Genomic DNA, 16,884 nt, shown 5'->3' with positions numbered 1-16,884 from the left:
AATCAATTTAGGCCTATTATTTATAGCCTAGTGAAATATCACCATGAAGCAATACTCTCAAATAAACAAAAGAAATAGCCTACATGAGGCAAAGCACAATAGAAAACCATGCAAAAGTTGGAAAAAATAATGGTCATTGAACAAAATGTTTAACTAAAGTGTAGTAGGCCTAGGCTACTGTTAATACAGAAAGAAGCCTCCTGTTGGGGTTGATATACTAGACTATTTCAATAGATGGCAGCAAAGATCGGAAACGAAGCCCATTTTCACTTCCAGTTCACGTTCTAAGTTATACCGGAAGTATTCTAAGTGACTGTGAAGATTCGGCTGTGCAAGGCAGTGGTGGACTTCAAGAGGAGTTCAGGATGGCTTCACGCTTGACTCGGATTTTGCCTTCTTTGTCTCGAATGCGCTTTAGTCCGGTGTACAGTGCTCGTTTTGTGTCTCAATCGTCTCCATCGAGTGCTGCAGGTGCTACCGCTGTCGCTGATCTGCAGCACGGTCATGCCAAGGATAGTCATGGACACGCAGAGGTCAGCCCGTTTGAGGAGGTGAGTTGGTACCATTTCCATATCTCCACTGGCATGGCTCAGAACAGGAACGTAAACATGCTTGTCACCACGGAAAACATGTCACCAAATCTATCCCTGAAATGGTAAAGGAACAGGTAACTTATTTATCTTGCGAGTTGACGATAGATGTTCAGTCCTTGTGAACGAAACAGTGTAATATAACGTTACATTACGTCTTAACATTAGCCTAAAAATAACAATTTGAAACGTACATAGCTTGTGAATTGGCTCATTAGTCTTGGACAGAAATTAATAAAAGCATTATAGTGGTAACGTGAGCTCCATGGCCTGTTGCCCCGGTTAACGATAAAGTTAGCAATAGAAAGATACAGTATGCGTTAACGTTAACAACTCGGTGTCGATGTATTCTTTACTTGAAAGACACTTCAAGTTAAGAATACTTACACTTACACTTCAGTGGCAGCAATCAACGCTATGGTACATTTTTGTCTTATGTAGCCTATGTTTGGTTCAATGTGTACATTTTCTCCCTTGTCTTTTCTTGTCTGTAGAATCCTGATTACCATGGATTCTCAAGTGATGCCCATGCAGATGCATGGAACATGAAGCTGGCCTTCTTTTTCAGCGTTTCTGTCGCTATTGTTATAGGCGGCACCTTTCTCCATTACCTACCTGACCATGGGTAAGTATTAACATAAATGTCAATGAGATTTACTCATCCTCAAGCAGAATATCAGCAGAAACATGCCACTTCAAACCTGGTTGACTTTATGCATGGAGTTTGTATCACTTCATGTAATGTATCATGTACAGTAAATCTTTACCAGAAATGACCATTGAATAGATTGGTTCAGAAATATCCCACGAATACACCATGACTCATCAACACAGAAAGGTATTATAATAATACATCTCAAATAATACAGGTTGTAAAATGTATTGTTAGGGATGCATGCATGAAATTGATAAGACTGTTCTGATGTTGTTGGTTATCCGTGGTGTTGACCATAGACTTATTGTTGCATTTAAAGGCGAACTATGCAGGGTTTTTTTAGCTTAATTTACCATAACTGAACAGTTTTGAAGTCATTGGAATAAGTTATAGGATTTTTTTCGGGTTGAATGGTGGCCGTCTCGCTTCCCCCTAGCGCCTGTGAGTGGAAAAACCACCCTTACAACTTTGGGCTGGCGGCCTCAGAGACAGAAAGTCTCGCAGCCTCGCGATGTAACGAATTGCTTTACTGCACTACACACATACACGCCAGGCACCGGCTAGAACAAGGTAGCAATGGAGTTTCTCAGACATTCGTCATGGCAGAGCCAGCGAAAAGAAGAAGAATGCAAGTGAACCGTTGTCGGAGGAACAGGGAAAGAGGAAAACGGCAGACTGACCGATTTGATGAGTGTCGTAAATCATACTCTGAAGCTGTAGGGGGAGCCCTGCAGAGAAACCTGTGAGCAAAAAGTGAGAAAACAGCAAAGAAATTGCCAAAACTGCATAGTTTCTCTTTAACCCTCAGGTAGCGTAGTTCCTCATCATAATGTTTCAGGGTTGATTAGAAATCTCTCCTCCAATACATTAATATGTTGCCACCACAACTTCCCAATCCCTCTTTTCCAGTTCATATGCAAGGCTATGACAGCCTGTTTGTAAATAACCATATACCGGTATTACTGTAAGCTTTTATTTAATTTTTTTATTTACTTCTATCACTGAACTGAACCTGCTTATATTTGGGACAGGCTGAGTCTATATGGGCCAGGCCTTTAATTTCTTTGACACAAAACGGTTGCTCAGCAAAGATGGGGAAATACTATCAAATTGATATAAGTAATCAAGAAATGGATGCATATTTGGACTTCATGGCCAACAAAGGTAGAGAGTCACCACCACCACTTTCTTTTGCCTTTTTTTCCCAAGCTGGTCAATTGGAAAGAATTTTACCATAACCTACTTTGATGCTCATGGTTTCATGCTTTTCATCAGCAGTAAAAGCGTGTATTAAACAGTGCCGTCTACCCTTACTTTTGTGTGCATGATCTAAGCAGCATATAACCAGCTCAAGCAGATGATCTGGTGTGGCTTACGAGGGTTTATACAACCAAAACACTTTAATAAGACGAGACCAGGCTTTTAATTGACTTTATTTGTCCAAACCTGTAGCCACATCAGGTCAGTAAAAGGGTGTCTAATTGGGAATCATCTTCAAATTCATTTTTGATGGTATATGGTCATTTATCACCCGGAGAGAAGAAATACTCTTTTCTGATTGGCTGGTAGGGTGGCTATCAAGTAAGAGATAACGGCCACCGAGGTGTCCTGTTATACGGAATTAATGGACAAGGGGGGAGGCAAAGAACTCAGAGTTTCCTCCGGCCGAGTCCATTAATTCCGTATAACAGGACACCTCAAAGGCAGTGTGCTCTGTGTGTTCACTAATTCACGGATGGGATAAATGCAGAGACCAAATTCCTTGTATACGCAAGTGTACTTGGCCTATAAACTTGATTTACATTTACGTTATCCCGCTTATCAACCGGTTGCCACTTTAGGCAATAGTCATGCCTTATGGCACAAAAGCACGCAAAAGAAACAAGCGGTTCCGTTTAAAAAGAAGCCGACTTGTTCAGTTTGTTGTACATCTTTCTTTGGCCCTAACAGCGATAGCATGGACAGTTACCATAGTTTGTTTACAGTGGATTCCATTGTTGCAAAGCCTGCTTCCAGGCTCATCCGTCGTCCTACTATGGTTATTATAGTTACCATTCATAAGCATTGATATTGAACTGTGATTAAACTTTTTTTTTTACCAGATCTACTTCATAGATCCCGTTATTCAGAATTAATAGCCACCCCACCAACCAATCAGAAAAGAATATTTCTTCTTTCCAGTTTTTCAGACCAAGGAGCACTTAACCAATGACAAAAAATCACGGACCACTTGGGATAGCTTGCGGACCACCAGTGGTCCCCGGTCCACACTTTGAGAAACACTGGTTTATGGTCATGTACAGATAAATGCATATGATGATATTCCCACCAGCCACCCAGGATATGCACTACTATGCTGTTCTGTGTTCTGGGTAGGCCCACACTGCCTAAACGAAACACAATTTTTCACAGCATGACCTTGCTGACTGTATCGCCAAAAGACACCAGTTAGTATGTTAACAAAATTCGAACAGTGCCTACAAGGCTCTGTGTGGTATTTGCAAGGTTTTGCATGTCTTTTAGGTAGTTAGCTTGCTAGTTGTAGACCATATCTCCATTGTGCTGCTTTATTGCCCCATTATGGCAGAATTACAGTTCTCGTGGAAGCACAATTTGAATTTGCTAAGTGAGTCACTCTGGCAATGAGTAATGATGCTCATTATCTATGCCCGTGAAACCAAGCTGCACCAATCACATAGGTGTATCTGATAAAGGCGGGCCAGAGGTGAGCTAAACAGATGACCACAGCGCTGCAATGTCAAAGTCCGGAATCAGTCAATAAACATTGGTCGTAGTTAGGGTTGCAAAATTCCGGGAATTTTCAAAGTTGGAAACTTTCCATGGGAATTAACGGGAATATATGGGAATTAACAGGAATAAACGGGAATTAATGGGAATAAACTGGGAATTTTTAATATGGCAAGTTAGTCTATAACAGGGAACTTAAATGTAGTGGACAAAACCCCATCTTGGTTATGGTTATGGTTATGGATTTAGCAGACGCCTTTGTCCAAAGCGACACATAAATACAAAACAACATAATAATATTTAAAATTGAACAGGGAACAGATTAAAAATGTAGGTCAAATATAGTAAGGAGAATAGTTGTAGTACACAATAATATCAATTCAATCAATAGCCTAATAAAAAAGCAATGTAAAAAAGGGGAAAGGCAATATTAAAACAATAATGTCAATTCAATCAATAATATAAAAACAATGACATGCTAAGACTACATTAAGGAGAATATCAATCAACAGCCCAATTAAAATAAAACAACATTATATAAACCATAACACATAAGCGCTTAAACAACTAAGTATATGTTGAATAGGAATGTCTTAAGACCCCTCTTAAACGACCCAAAACTACCACAGGAACGGAGAGATCTTGATCTAGATCTTGCAGTCTAATATTCATTAAAACAACCTGATTTAATGCAATTTCAGTCGAATTTCTACCCTGCACAATATGTCAATCACATGCACACAGCAATCAGCATAGGCTGCTAGAAACCTATGGTGCGTTCATATGCATGGGGAAAAAATGTTCCAACCAATCAGATTTTGTTGTTGAGTGGTGTTGTGTATCTTGGGCAGTTCAGTGTGGCTAGTTTAGCATGCTAGTAAACCATAGGCAGAGAATGGGATTCCCACTAGCATGCTAGCTAGCTTTGCATGCTAAGCTAAGCGAAATACGAACATACAAATCATATTGCTTATTACGAAACAAAACGTTAATGTTTGTATATGAAACAGTTTGTATGAATTACCGTTAATTCCCGTAAACTCCCATTAATTCCCATAATTTCCTTTAATTCTATGAAAGTTTCCAATTTGGAATATTTCCAAAATTCCCCAGCTTAACTTACCATGGTAAGTTTCCGGAAAGTTTCCGGAAATTTCCCGGAAATTTCCCCCCCCTTTGCAACCCTAGTCGTAGTGTTATCCAATTGCGTCGAAGTCCGGAATCAGTCAGTAAACATTGGTTGTAGTGTTATCCAATTGCGTGCAGTGAGATTTTCAAATGCATGCTTGGTGCCGCCCCTCGAGTTGGGCCATTACATTAGTCATGGCGAGACCCTTAATCTTTCTACAGTAGATTTCCAGGATCTAGATGTCCAGGCTAAGTATACCACTTGTCAGAAAGGGAAAAAGTATGTGTTAAAGCAACACCAAAGAGTTTTTTGTACCTTAAAATAATGTTTCCAAAATCGTTTCAGTGGTTCATCAGCTCGTAACAGGGTGAATGGCACTTCTGCATTCACTTCGCGACCCTCTATTGGCTATAACCGCACTATGCAAGTTTGCCAGATCGGGTAGCGGATCTGTAGTTCGATGGAATGAGGCATAAGAAACTACAAATTTGACTTGCTTCTGATGTCGCAATACATCATACTTTCATAAAATCATGCAACGTACTCTACCTTGTCTGTAGACATCGTTATTTCCAAAGCCAGTGCTGCATAAACAAATAGCGTGCGTGTGACAGGAAAAGTGCTTTGGTGTTGCGTTAAGAGTCAATTTTTTGGCCCGGGGCTGATGCACCAAAGTTTAATAGTGCAGTACCAGGTGTTCTGGGCACGGGTGGCAATAGTGGAGACACTATTGTCTCTGTTATGTTTTGAGTCAGTGTGCCATGAAGATTTTGAAGCTGTTATGTAAAATTGTTATATACAGTACTGTTGCTTCAAGCTATCTGACCAGAGATGTAATGACAGACTAAACATTTATCAAGTTAAAATGTGCACAGTGGTTAAAATAAAAATGTTGTAATTATTTTATCTAGAGGTATTCATCAAAATTACATGTACCCTCTTTCTTGTTTATAATTTTAGAACCTCAGTGCAGAAAAGAATGATCTTGATTGGCATCTGGGAACAATTGTGTCCAGATTTTCAGTACTATCACTGCAAGCCTGAAAGTTTTATCCAATTATGGCCATGCCATTTCTCCCCCAGTAGCATCTTGTGTTTGTTTTGCTGGTGCCCTTGGTTTACCATCTAATAATTCTGTTTATCTCTTGATTTCATGAAAGAGGTTTATGCGGAACGTCAGAAGGCTACACTGAAAAACAGGTCGTCACATCCACTTGTTGAGCCGTAACATTGATTCTGACAGCGATTAAGAGCATCGGCATATTAGTAATACTTCACCTGCCTTTTAAACTCTGTCTTGTAGTTAGTATGTTATTGTTTTGTGCACATATGAAGATAATGTTTTACAACCATTAGGCCCAACACTGATTTGAGTATATCCTATACACCTAAATAAGCTCATCTGTCGTTGTTTTCACTGCATCTATCAGAATCAATGTTATTGCTTGACAAGCGGATGTGATTAGACCTGTTTCCCGGTGTAGCCTTCTTATGTTAGTCATAAACGGCATTAAAGTCTGGATGACCTCACCTCAATAGTTGTCTTTCTGGTGCATGCACCAGAATAAGTCACCGTCCATTTAGACTGTAGCAGCACATTTCGAAAATGTTAAGGTATAGTCATTTAGGCATCTAGTAAGACTTGATTTGCTGCCAAATTTAATAGACTCGTCCTTTACCTCGCCAATACCACACATTTCCAACATGTTTTATGAAATTTGGGCCAGTAGTTTTTTATTAATCCTGATGACCAACCAACAGAAAGGGGTGAAGACATATCCTTGGTGGAGGGATAGAGGAATAGTCATTGGCAAATTGCTGCATGCTGTCTCTTAAAATGACATTTATTTATTTTGTGCATTTTCACCAGGATGAGGCAGTGGGCCAGAAGGGAGGCTGAGAGACAGGTCAAGAAGAGGGAAGCTGAGGGGTTGCCCATCATGACGGAGAACTACTACGATCCCAGCAAGATTGTTCTTCCATCCGCAGGGGAAGAGTGAAATGTACATTTACAGAATCTGTGTTTGTTAAAATATGTTTTTGCTCTTAAATTGTAAAATATGACAACAGTATACTACTGTAATAAAATAATTTGCTATGCCCTTTTTTGTGCCATGTAAGGGTTTTTTTTTTTAATTATTATTATTTAGATATACAGTACTAGCCTAATATGAGAAATGTAAGGCTTTCGGCTATTCACAGACAGTTTGGGGGTTATTGAAAGTCAGTGATATTGGACGTCTTAAGAAAATTTTTTTTAAGAAGTTTATGTACTTTGCTCTTTAACAGATACTTGCCTGTCACCAGCAGATGTTTTCCTGCTCGTGAGCACATCTGATTATGTAATGTATGCATGGAGTTTAAGTACCACAGACATATATTTTTAGCAGAATATGCATGTGTGGTGAATTCAATATACATAACATGCAAAAGGAACATTATGAATGTTTTATTGAACCCTTCCAGTGATGTAAAGTTACTTTTGCAAACAACAAATACGGATGTCGTTTTTAGGATGGAGTAGCAAGTGTATGCATAACATTCTAGACAATTTTAGTAGCCTGACGAACCACATCAAAATGTATGGTGCGTCTAGATTTCTAGGCTACAATTCTAGAGCTCACCATAAGGAACTATATGTGTTCATCATGAAGGGCCTGAAATACAGCAAATCCCCCCCACCCACCTTGAAAAGGGATCGCAACAAGCGAACTGTAAAAAAACGCTCAGCTGGTGAAGTAATTTGCGTAGATTACTGGTTGAATTGGCTGTCACACTCACAATACAAGAGACTAATTGGTCAAACGATATAGCAGTGGGCGGGCACAAAAACGGTGGCAGACGAATGGGCGCGGTGTTGGGGTCGAACAGGAAAAGAAGAGGAAAACGAGGACGTCTGAACTGAAAACGGTACCGTATACATCCAGATGTGTTTGTCAAATAACTAACGTATACGTTTTTGTAACATGAGTAGAGTTTCACGAGTATAGTATGATAGAATGTGAAGTAACTAGGATGTCAGTCAAACATGCGTGGTCTTGTAATTCTAGGTTTCAACTCAAAAACAGTGGCTCAACTAGTTAGCTGCTAGCAACATCTGAGATAGGCTAACGTTACATTATTGAAATTTCAAGCCAGATAACTCTGCGGTAAGCTAGTTAATACACGCTATCCTTGTGTTCCTGCAACGTGTTTTTTAAGAAGTTACTGGTACTCTTCAACGTGTACTTTAGAAACTGATTTTGTTAACTAGTTTGTTGCCGCTAGCACTACTATGAGCTGTCGATTGTGGCCAAGCAGAAAGTTTCACAAGTTAACAGTGGACCAGCTAGCATAGTATTATTATTGCCAGGAAGCAGATAACCCAAGTAACGATAACATCAGTTAACACGTGAAACAATTTTCTTCCAGCAAGCAGAAGAAAATGCCACCGCATTATTATCTAAATATCTGCCCATGACTAACTTATCGAAAAGCAAAGCAGATGGTAAATTGTGTTTAAGTTCGTGTTAGCTATCATAGCTAACGTTAGCCAACATTGTAAACCCCCTCAAAAAAAACTAACGTTACGTTACATTCTTGGATAAGGTCGGCACAACGGCTGTCGTCTGTAAGCATACTGTGATTAGACCGATGAGCTTAAATAGTTAAAGTAACAGAACTTAATTTAAGGCATGGTCAACTTCCTTAACTGCCTAATTCAGTAATTTAAGATAGCTAAGTTACGCTAACGTTAGAGTCTACATGTTTGCAACGATGGCTAATGAAGTTCTGTAGCCTAACGTTAAAGTTAGTTTGCAACAGTATTTTGCGCAAAATCTTCAATGTACCAATCTTCCTGTGAATAATTTCTAAAATTATCGATATCGAATATCGAGAACGCTTGCTGGTTAGGATCCATTATCTGAAATGTGTTTTTTTTTTATCAGTGAAATACGGCCTCGTAGAACAGAATCACTGATCAGGCAAACACAAGGTTGCACTGGAATTCTGTAACTATAGCTCATCATAACAAGGTCCCAAACAACACAATGGGATTGATACCTAAGGAGCACACATACTGTAAAAGATATAAATCTACACTGTACTGTAAGTTGCTCATGATGTAAATGTCTGCTAAGTGAATGACTATACATGTATGCCATTGTCGTATTTGTGTTTTGTGACAGAAGGAATGAACATATAGCATTTGGCACTTGAACACTTTGAACTTTATGGCAGATGATTTACTCTATGTCTAAGTAAGGGTTTAACACGATAAAGAAGTATTATCACACAATTAAGAAATAGAGTTAATGATCATGCTTGAAGTCCTTGTTAAATGAAAGATCACTTCATCAGTCAGAGTATGTCATATTTTTAAATGAAAACTAGCCAGTAAAACAGTTACTGGGGGATCACGATTAACACCTTAAAGGAACCTTGTAGGAATTCCCCTTTCCATCAATTTCCAATGTTTTGGGTATCCATTTAGGGCTAAGGGGGTACCCTGTTTGTCTAAAATAGATGAAAAGTGTCATGCTCCGACCCTTGACAAAAACTTTACAATACGAAGCGCATATAGGCATTCTCGGTGTTGTAAGGTAGTGTAGCATCATATTGAGTTTGAAGCTGTTATTTTAAGGTAAAAACTACATTCTGTTGCTTTTAATGTTAAGTTATTTGAATTATATTTGTTATAAAATGTATCTGTTTATCTTTTATCTTTTTTGTTGTTTTTTTGTAGATGGCGGCCATTCGGAAGAAGCTAGTCATTGTTGGAGATGGTGCATGTGGAAAGACCTGTTTGCTTATAGTTTTCAGCAAAGATCAGTTTCCTGAAGTGTATGTCCCCACTGTATTTGAAAACTATGTTGCTGACATCGAAGTTGATGGGAAACAGGTGAGCATGTATAAACTGTCCCCTCTGTTAAGAAGAAGAAGCTTTGGTTCAGATTTTGTCTCCTTCAGGCAATAAGCCAGCTCAGCCATCTTTATATCACTGCTCTCAGCAAGACTTCCTGATTCAAGGATTTGGGTGAATTAGCGAAACCAGATGGCGGGGGGGGGGGGGCATTTGCTTTGTGTGGCTAGAGGTGTTTCTATCCCCAAGAGCATACTGGTTAAATTCAGAGCGGAGTCTTGTTCATTATTTAATGTATGTTTGTAAAAAAAATGGCCACTATTCTTTGGGCAAATTACATGATTTAAGTGAAAAGCAGTAGATGCAATCTGACTCATTGACACTGAAAAATTGGTCAATCTTCAAATGTTCATGCAATGTCACTTCTATGTTTCATGACCCTAGAAAGCTGTTACTATTGTGAGGGATGCCCAAATGCATTCATACAGCTGTACAACGCGAGCACTATAAAGTACAGTTTAGCAGCATTCATTATTAGTGATTAATAACACAACTAAGCAAGCACACACTAACCCGGAGCAGTGAGCTGCCTTGCTGCAGCGGTGCTCGGGGAGCAGTGAGGGGTAAGGTGCCTCAAGGGCACTTTAGCCGTGGATGTGGGCATAGGAGAGCAGTGCTCAACCACTTCCCCCGCCCACATTTTTCCTACTGGTCGCAGATCGAACCAGCTTCGGTTCCAAGCCCGAAGCCCTAACCAGTGGGCCACGGCTGACCCAGTCCCAGTAATGATAAATGTGAAGTGTTTTGGATGTTGTTCCATGGCCCTCTCTGTTGATGGCAGGTGGAGCTGGCTCTGTGGGATACAGCAGGCCAGGAGGACTACGACAGACTGCGGCCCCTGTCTTACCCCGACACGGACGTCATACTCATGTGCTTCTCCATAGATAGCCCAGACAGTTTGGGTACGACATCTCTGCGCCACTCTCTGACATCACTGCACCTCATTGAAAAAAGATGATAAATATTATATGCATAATAAGGCCATTTGTTGTTCAATATATTTTAAATATGATCAAATATTTTTGGTATGTGGTCATCTGAAAGTCCAATAAACATACCTGTCATTCCCACTATCCATCCAGGATATGCACTATGTAGAAAATTAAGAAAAGCCTTCACAGTACGATATTGCTAATGGTATCACCAAAAAACCTAGGCTATTGGAAATTCTTGTAAGGTAGATAGCTCACTAGTTTTATATTAAAACTCCATAATGCTTTTTTAATTATCCACAGAGAACATTCCAGAGAAGTGGACTCCGGAGGTCAAACACTTCTGTCCGAACGTTCCTATCATTCTGGTGGGCAACAAAAAGGATCTGCGCAACGACGAGCACACACGCCGGGAACTAGCAAAGATGAAACAGGTATGCCTAAACCATGCGTAGTGAGAACCACACTGGTGAAGTCCCTCTGAATGCCTCAGATTAGGTGTGTCAAATGTAGAGACAAACTCATAGGGCTCCAATTTGAATGACAAGCAAAATGCAAAGTCTTAAGTCTAACTTAAACTAATATAATAACTAGGCAAAATATATGCGCTATATAGCACCATGCCATAGAATATCTCATTGACTGACTTTGCACGTCTCTGTCATTTGAATTAGGTTTTGGTGGGTATTTTGGAACTTTAACTCCAAGTGCTCTTACATGGGGACACTTTTTTTAACAATGTTGCTGGATAACCACATAACCATGCTTTCTGATGGAAAATTTGCCTACAGATGATTTAAGTACTTAGGGAAAAGAAAAATGTTGGTCAATATCAATGAGAACATAGCTGAACCACAATACTTAAGAACATTACCCAGCAACACTGCTCAAAAAGTTGCCCCGTGTATCGTCAGCTTTAGGTGTAAAGCACACGGAGAAATAAGTTCTTCCTCTTATGGGAATGGGAACTAATGGTGTTCATTTTGTAAAGCTAGTAGGCTAGCCTAAGCCAGGCAATCATGCATTGTTATCATGATTCTGAAGCTGTATTTGAGTAAAATCATCATGGCATTTTTTATTTAAAATGGACAAATGTTGGTAAGTGTAAAGGTAGCAAAACTAGTGTCATGGTCAAATTACATATAGTTAGTTAGCATATTATAGTTTAACTCTGCAGTTTGTGGAAGGTTGTTGATATTCAAACTCTATAAAATTCGAGCCAACAAAATTACACCCCTCCCATCTGCGCACATCACACAAAGCCAATCGTGGACTGTACCTCGGCCAGACGATTTGGGTCCATGTTTGTCATTCAGGCATTTACAGAACCTGTTGCTTCTCCCGTTCATTAACAGGAACCTGTTAAACAAGAGGAGGGCCGGGACATGGCCATTCGCATAAATGCCTTTGGCTACCTGGAGTGCTCAGCCAAGACGAAGGATGGCGTCAGGGAGGTGTTTGAATTGGCCACTAGGGCAGCGCTGCAAGCCAAGAAGCGCAGCAAAAAGAGCGCCTGCCTCTTGTTATAGAGGGCGAGAGGATGCTGGGAATGGGAGGGGAGGGGACGTACACCAAGCCAACCAACAAAACCGAGGAGTGGTTATTAGAAAGGAGGAGCAACGCATCCCCTGCTGAGTAAGGCTCAGGGGACAGGGACGGAGACATCAAATCAGGCCAAAGGACCTAGCGAAGTAAAAGGGACTTAGCATTCACAAGGTCAACGCACTTTTGTCTTTTGTAAGACAATTAATGTAAAATGGAAAGGTTACAGTTTGGTCCTATGTTACATAAAGAAAGTTCTGTAATAGCACACTATACTAAACTTGCAACTGAATATGATGGTGCTCCTGAATATCCATCACCTTTGGGCCCAGATGATGGATTTCTTTTCTGTCTTTTTTTTTTTTTTTTTGGGTGATGTATGATGAGTCTAGAACCCCAGCACTTGTTCTGAACACAGAACCTGGTTCTAATTTGGAACTTTGAGTTCTGTATTCAAGTATTGTTGGAGGCAGGAGAGTAGGAAGTAAAGATTCTAGAGCGCTCCGCTCTAAGATCTTTGGTAGGAATCAAAACCATCAGACACAGAAGGGCCTATATATTTCTGCGTACTCCCAGGGACACTGTATCCCACTGACTATCCTGACTGGACCCACCACGTCTGCCTTGCCAATTAGGCTGACCTTGAGCTTAATACATCCTCCATCTTGTCACTCAGTGATGCCACTGGGTTCAATCTATCGAAGAAGCAATTTTGGTTTATTTAAAAAATAAACCAAATATAGACATTGCCTTAAATTTTAAATGCATACTACATTAATGATACTAATGCAGTTTTTGTGTGTGAATGTTTTATACTCTTGTCAATGCCATGCTTAAAAATGGATTGAACAGATCTAAGACTACTTGAGTCTGTGCTTGGACTGTCCAGCTGTCTGGATTAGGGAACAATTGTATACTTTTATATTAGATGACAGGTTTTGGAAAAAAATATGTATTTTTCTGCAGCGGTTTTCACTTGCATTGCAGATCATTGATAGTTAGGGTCTACTGTAATACTGTAATGTTACTGACCCCCCTCCCCCCCCAAGACATGTGGGAAAACCCTCTGTCACTCCATGTGCTTTTTTAATACTATTGACATGTACTCAACCTGTGTAGTCTCTTTTTAACAATGTGTGATATTCTACTGGCTTTTTCATTTATAAACATTATCCAAATCTTCACTGAACCAGACGCTTTGGAAAGAACATGACCACAAGAAACCAACTAAAGGCCTTGATACTCATTTACAACAACTGTGGTTTGAAAGAGGTAAACCGATATTGCAACAGTGATGTTTTGTAGACCGACATCATTAGATTTACTTGTTCTTTTAGAAAATAAATTGTTACAAGATGAATCTAATGGTTGTGTTGTTATTCACTAGTCACTCTCTTATGACAGACCACAGAGAGTTTTATATTAACCGTTTAAAGGTGCAGTCAGCGATTGCACACAAAGTCTTATTTCTTTATGTTGTTAGGTAGCTCATCCCTCCCTTCAGTATTTCCAGAGAAACTCCACGCAGGGTTTTGTTTTTGTTTGGAGGACAGGCTGCCTCCACTTTGTTTGTGTTCAGTTTTCGGAGCCTGGGCTGCCTACAGAGACTGTTTTTTCTTACAGTGTACTCATGAAATGAGCAGCTAACAGATTGTGAGGATATGATTACTGAATGTTACAAAAAATGGGCTTGAAATCGCATATGATCGCTGACTGCACTTTTAACAAACAGATAACAAAGTAAACATTACCCTGGTGTAAAACATATTTATTGTTTCTGAGGTACGGAAATTCCCAGCATTCAAAGTTACACAGGAGATCCACAGGAGAACCCACTTCATCAATTAGCCATGCTCACAGGATGTTACAATGGCAATGAGGTTTAGGCCCCATAACATCTCACCTAAGAAGTGGAACAATTCACGAAAGGGAGCACATATCAGATGCATGGGACCAACTATGAGTAGGTTACCCTCTCTGCAGCTAAATGATATCCAAAACAAATACTGGAGTTGGCATATGAAGTGGAAATTGACTGACATTTTTAGCATCATTAGCATAACCAGAAACTGGCATGGTTCAAAAAGCTGATTCGCCCACCAAAATACACACTCCAGTTATATGTCTGTAGGGGGACTGAGAATCCCTAATGTGGAGTCATGTCTTTCACACGGTCCTGTGCAATCCAGCGACAAACTCGTGGTAGTAAGGCTCTGTAACACAATCAAACGCAAACATAAAGAAAACTTCTTGTCACATACAAACACAATCCCGTGCACAAGATTAACAGTATACAGTAGACACAAACCTGTATCTGGCTGTATGACGGAATGTCTGATCAGAAAGTCAAGTACCACCATGGCACAGTTTGGCTTGAATTCATCAGCGACCAGAAGCTCTTTAACCTGTGTGGTGCACAGTAACAAAGTGATGGGTAAGTCATGCACTAGTAGACAACCCCACCGAAACAATGTGGCCGTCCTCTGCTGTTCTACCTTCTCTATGGGGTAGAAGTAGAAGTTTTGCACTTCCCCATCCCCAATCTGAGGCCTGAAGTCAAGAGGAAGCTCCAGGTCAAACACAAACTGGCACTCAGGAAACACACCTTCATGGTCCTCATAGGTATAGCTGGAATAGATTCAGAAGACAACAGGGTCTCTGGGTGTTCACCATGTTCACATTTACGGCTATTTTTCACATAGATCTCTGTACTGTCGGTAGGAAAAAAAAGTCCAGTTGCTGCAGCCAACAGCTAGAGCTGCCAGCCGGCTGCAGTGCTACACTCTGGGGGCATGAACATGAGCATGCCCCCAGAGTAGCTGCCTGGCTACAGCAACTCGAGCTAGGTATTGTTTTTTTGTTTTTTTCCCCGTACCAACAGTTCTCGTGACCTTGAGAAACAGAGATCTATATGAAAATCGCCGTAATTCTCCTTTAACAATACTGAAAGGTTCTAGGGATTGGAGGATAGGCTTATTTACCTCACAGTACCAACAGGGCGTGCTTTCTCTGCAATGCTCGCTGGGATGCAAGCCTCCTCTTCACACTCCTTCACCATTGTATGCTTGACTCCACAGCCTGCAGCCAGGCCTCCTGCCGCCTGGAAAAGAGATGGAGTTTCTGCACATCATCACATTTACAATCCTTCACCCCAAGCTAACATAGGCAGTCATTTCCTTTTACCAGGTTATCCAGTCTCCCTGGGTACGTCTGCTTTGTTGGTGAGCGCCGGCCCAACCACATGCAGAGCCTTCCACTGTCATCCCAACTGTATCCATTGAGGTGAACCCCATAGCGCTTCACTCCAAACAGACCTATTCATGATACAAGAGACGGAATTAGATGCAAACATGTCTGGTGGTTTTATAGTAGTACTGTGAAGTGGTAGGCTGCAGCAATGCTTGGATGATGAAAACATAATCGAGGCTGGGTTTAAAACTCCCTCCCCATCCCCTGAATAATTGTGTGTTGTGTAAGTTAGTCTTGAGGCACAGGAACTCACTTGTGGCTGACCTCTCCATGAACATCAGAGGATTGTCACAGAATCTCGGCATGACAGAATATTTCTATTTAGAGAAACAAACAAAATAAATACATACGATTTTGGAGAAAAGTGGTTGGTTTCTCTCTTGTTTGCCTGATCCATGTTGCGACAATTCCCAGTTCTCACCTCGTTTCTCCAGCCTTTCAGGCATGTAAGTGACTCATCTTTCCTCAGTTCTTGCAAAACCTGGTCAACGGCCTCTGACCTCTTTGCGTACGAGTCGAGAGAGGAGTGAACAGAGATAGCGCCACTATGAGATGTAAACACATCGGGGAAACGGCTCAAGATGGAAGCTATTTTCGGCTGCATCCACCCGACTTGTTCCCCTTCCACTTCAAATCGCATACAGCTGTTTAAAGTTGATCCTGCATATGAATGAATGAATGTGACTGAAAACGTATATGACTGGGCTAAGTGTTTGAATGGCTAATATGTAAACCTTACAGATTACGTGCGTTACTCAAATGCACAACATTATTAGACAAATTATGAAATAACCTTTTATTTAAAAATATGGGGCCATTGCCATATAAAACACCTTCCCCAACCTGGCAAGTGAAAGTTGTTCATTCGGCGAAGCAGTTGGAGCATTTTCTCCGGCCAAGTTGACAATGACGCTGTCATTTTGAGGTAGCGTAACGTTACTGATTATTTGAGGTGGACATAAAACATGAAATTAGTACATCCTGTACAAGTCGTAAACTTGCATGTTCAATCCCGCACCGTGTAAGCTATTCGCTACTGCTAACTACGTTCTGCCATGTAGGCTCCATGTTTTTACTGTTCTGCGCTCCTGCTGAATCTGATTGGTAAATGAAAAGCAAGCAGTGACATTGTTGTT

The 16,884-nt window shown here is 40.5% G+C and overlaps 3 protein-coding genes across 3 annotated transcripts; 2 read left to right on the top strand and 1 right to left on the bottom strand.

The window, feature by feature from the left end:
- The first annotated feature begins 299 nt into the window (after positions 1 to 299).
- On the top strand, positions 300 to 7,227 carry ndufb11 (NADH:ubiquinone oxidoreductase subunit B11). Its single transcript, XM_076277024.1, has 3 exons — positions 300 to 551; positions 1,085 to 1,215; positions 6,993 to 7,227. The coding sequence occupies exons 1-3, from the start codon at positions 366 to 368 to the stop codon at positions 7,120 to 7,122; spliced, it is 447 nt and encodes a 148-aa protein (XP_076133139.1). The 5' UTR covers positions 300 to 365; the 3' UTR covers positions 7,123 to 7,227.
- Positions 7,228 to 7,932: 705 nt separating this feature from the next.
- LOC143115127 (rho-related GTP-binding protein RhoA-C-like) lies at positions 7,933 to 13,859 on the top strand. The gene is made up of 5 exons (XM_076277023.1): positions 7,933 to 8,032; positions 9,849 to 10,004; positions 10,807 to 10,927; positions 11,261 to 11,391; positions 12,313 to 13,859. The coding sequence occupies exons 2-5, from the start codon at positions 9,849 to 9,851 to the stop codon at positions 12,484 to 12,486; spliced, it is 582 nt and encodes a 193-aa protein (XP_076133138.1). The 5' UTR covers positions 7,933 to 8,032; the 3' UTR covers positions 12,487 to 13,859.
- Positions 13,860 to 14,250: 391 nt separating this feature from the next.
- Positions 14,251 to 16,827, bottom strand: tpk2 (thiamin pyrophosphokinase 2). The gene is made up of 8 exons (XM_076275825.1): positions 16,592 to 16,827; positions 16,170 to 16,408; positions 16,002 to 16,065; positions 15,683 to 15,813; positions 15,481 to 15,599; positions 14,995 to 15,127; positions 14,808 to 14,904; positions 14,251 to 14,712 (listed from the first exon to the last, which is right to left on the bottom strand). Exons 1-8 carry the CDS (start codon positions 16,665 to 16,667, stop codon positions 14,666 to 14,668), a joined length of 906 nt encoding a protein of 301 aa, XP_076131940.1. The 5' UTR covers positions 16,668 to 16,827; the 3' UTR covers positions 14,251 to 14,665.
- Between the last annotated feature and the right edge of the window lie 57 nt (positions 16,828 to 16,884).

This window comes from Alosa pseudoharengus, unplaced genomic scaffold (genome assembly GCF_046254945.1).
Source record: "Alosa pseudoharengus isolate Yale_2024_CS ecotype anadromous, Long Island Sound unplaced genomic scaffold, YU_APseudo_1.1 YU_APseudo_1.1_scf_9, whole genome shotgun sequence".
In the NCBI taxonomy this organism is placed as follows: domain Eukaryota; kingdom Metazoa; phylum Chordata; class Actinopteri; order Clupeiformes; family Clupeidae; genus Alosa; species Alosa pseudoharengus.
The sequence above is the reverse complement of the archived record's forward strand: the minus strand, read 5'-3'. Positions and strand labels throughout refer to the sequence as shown.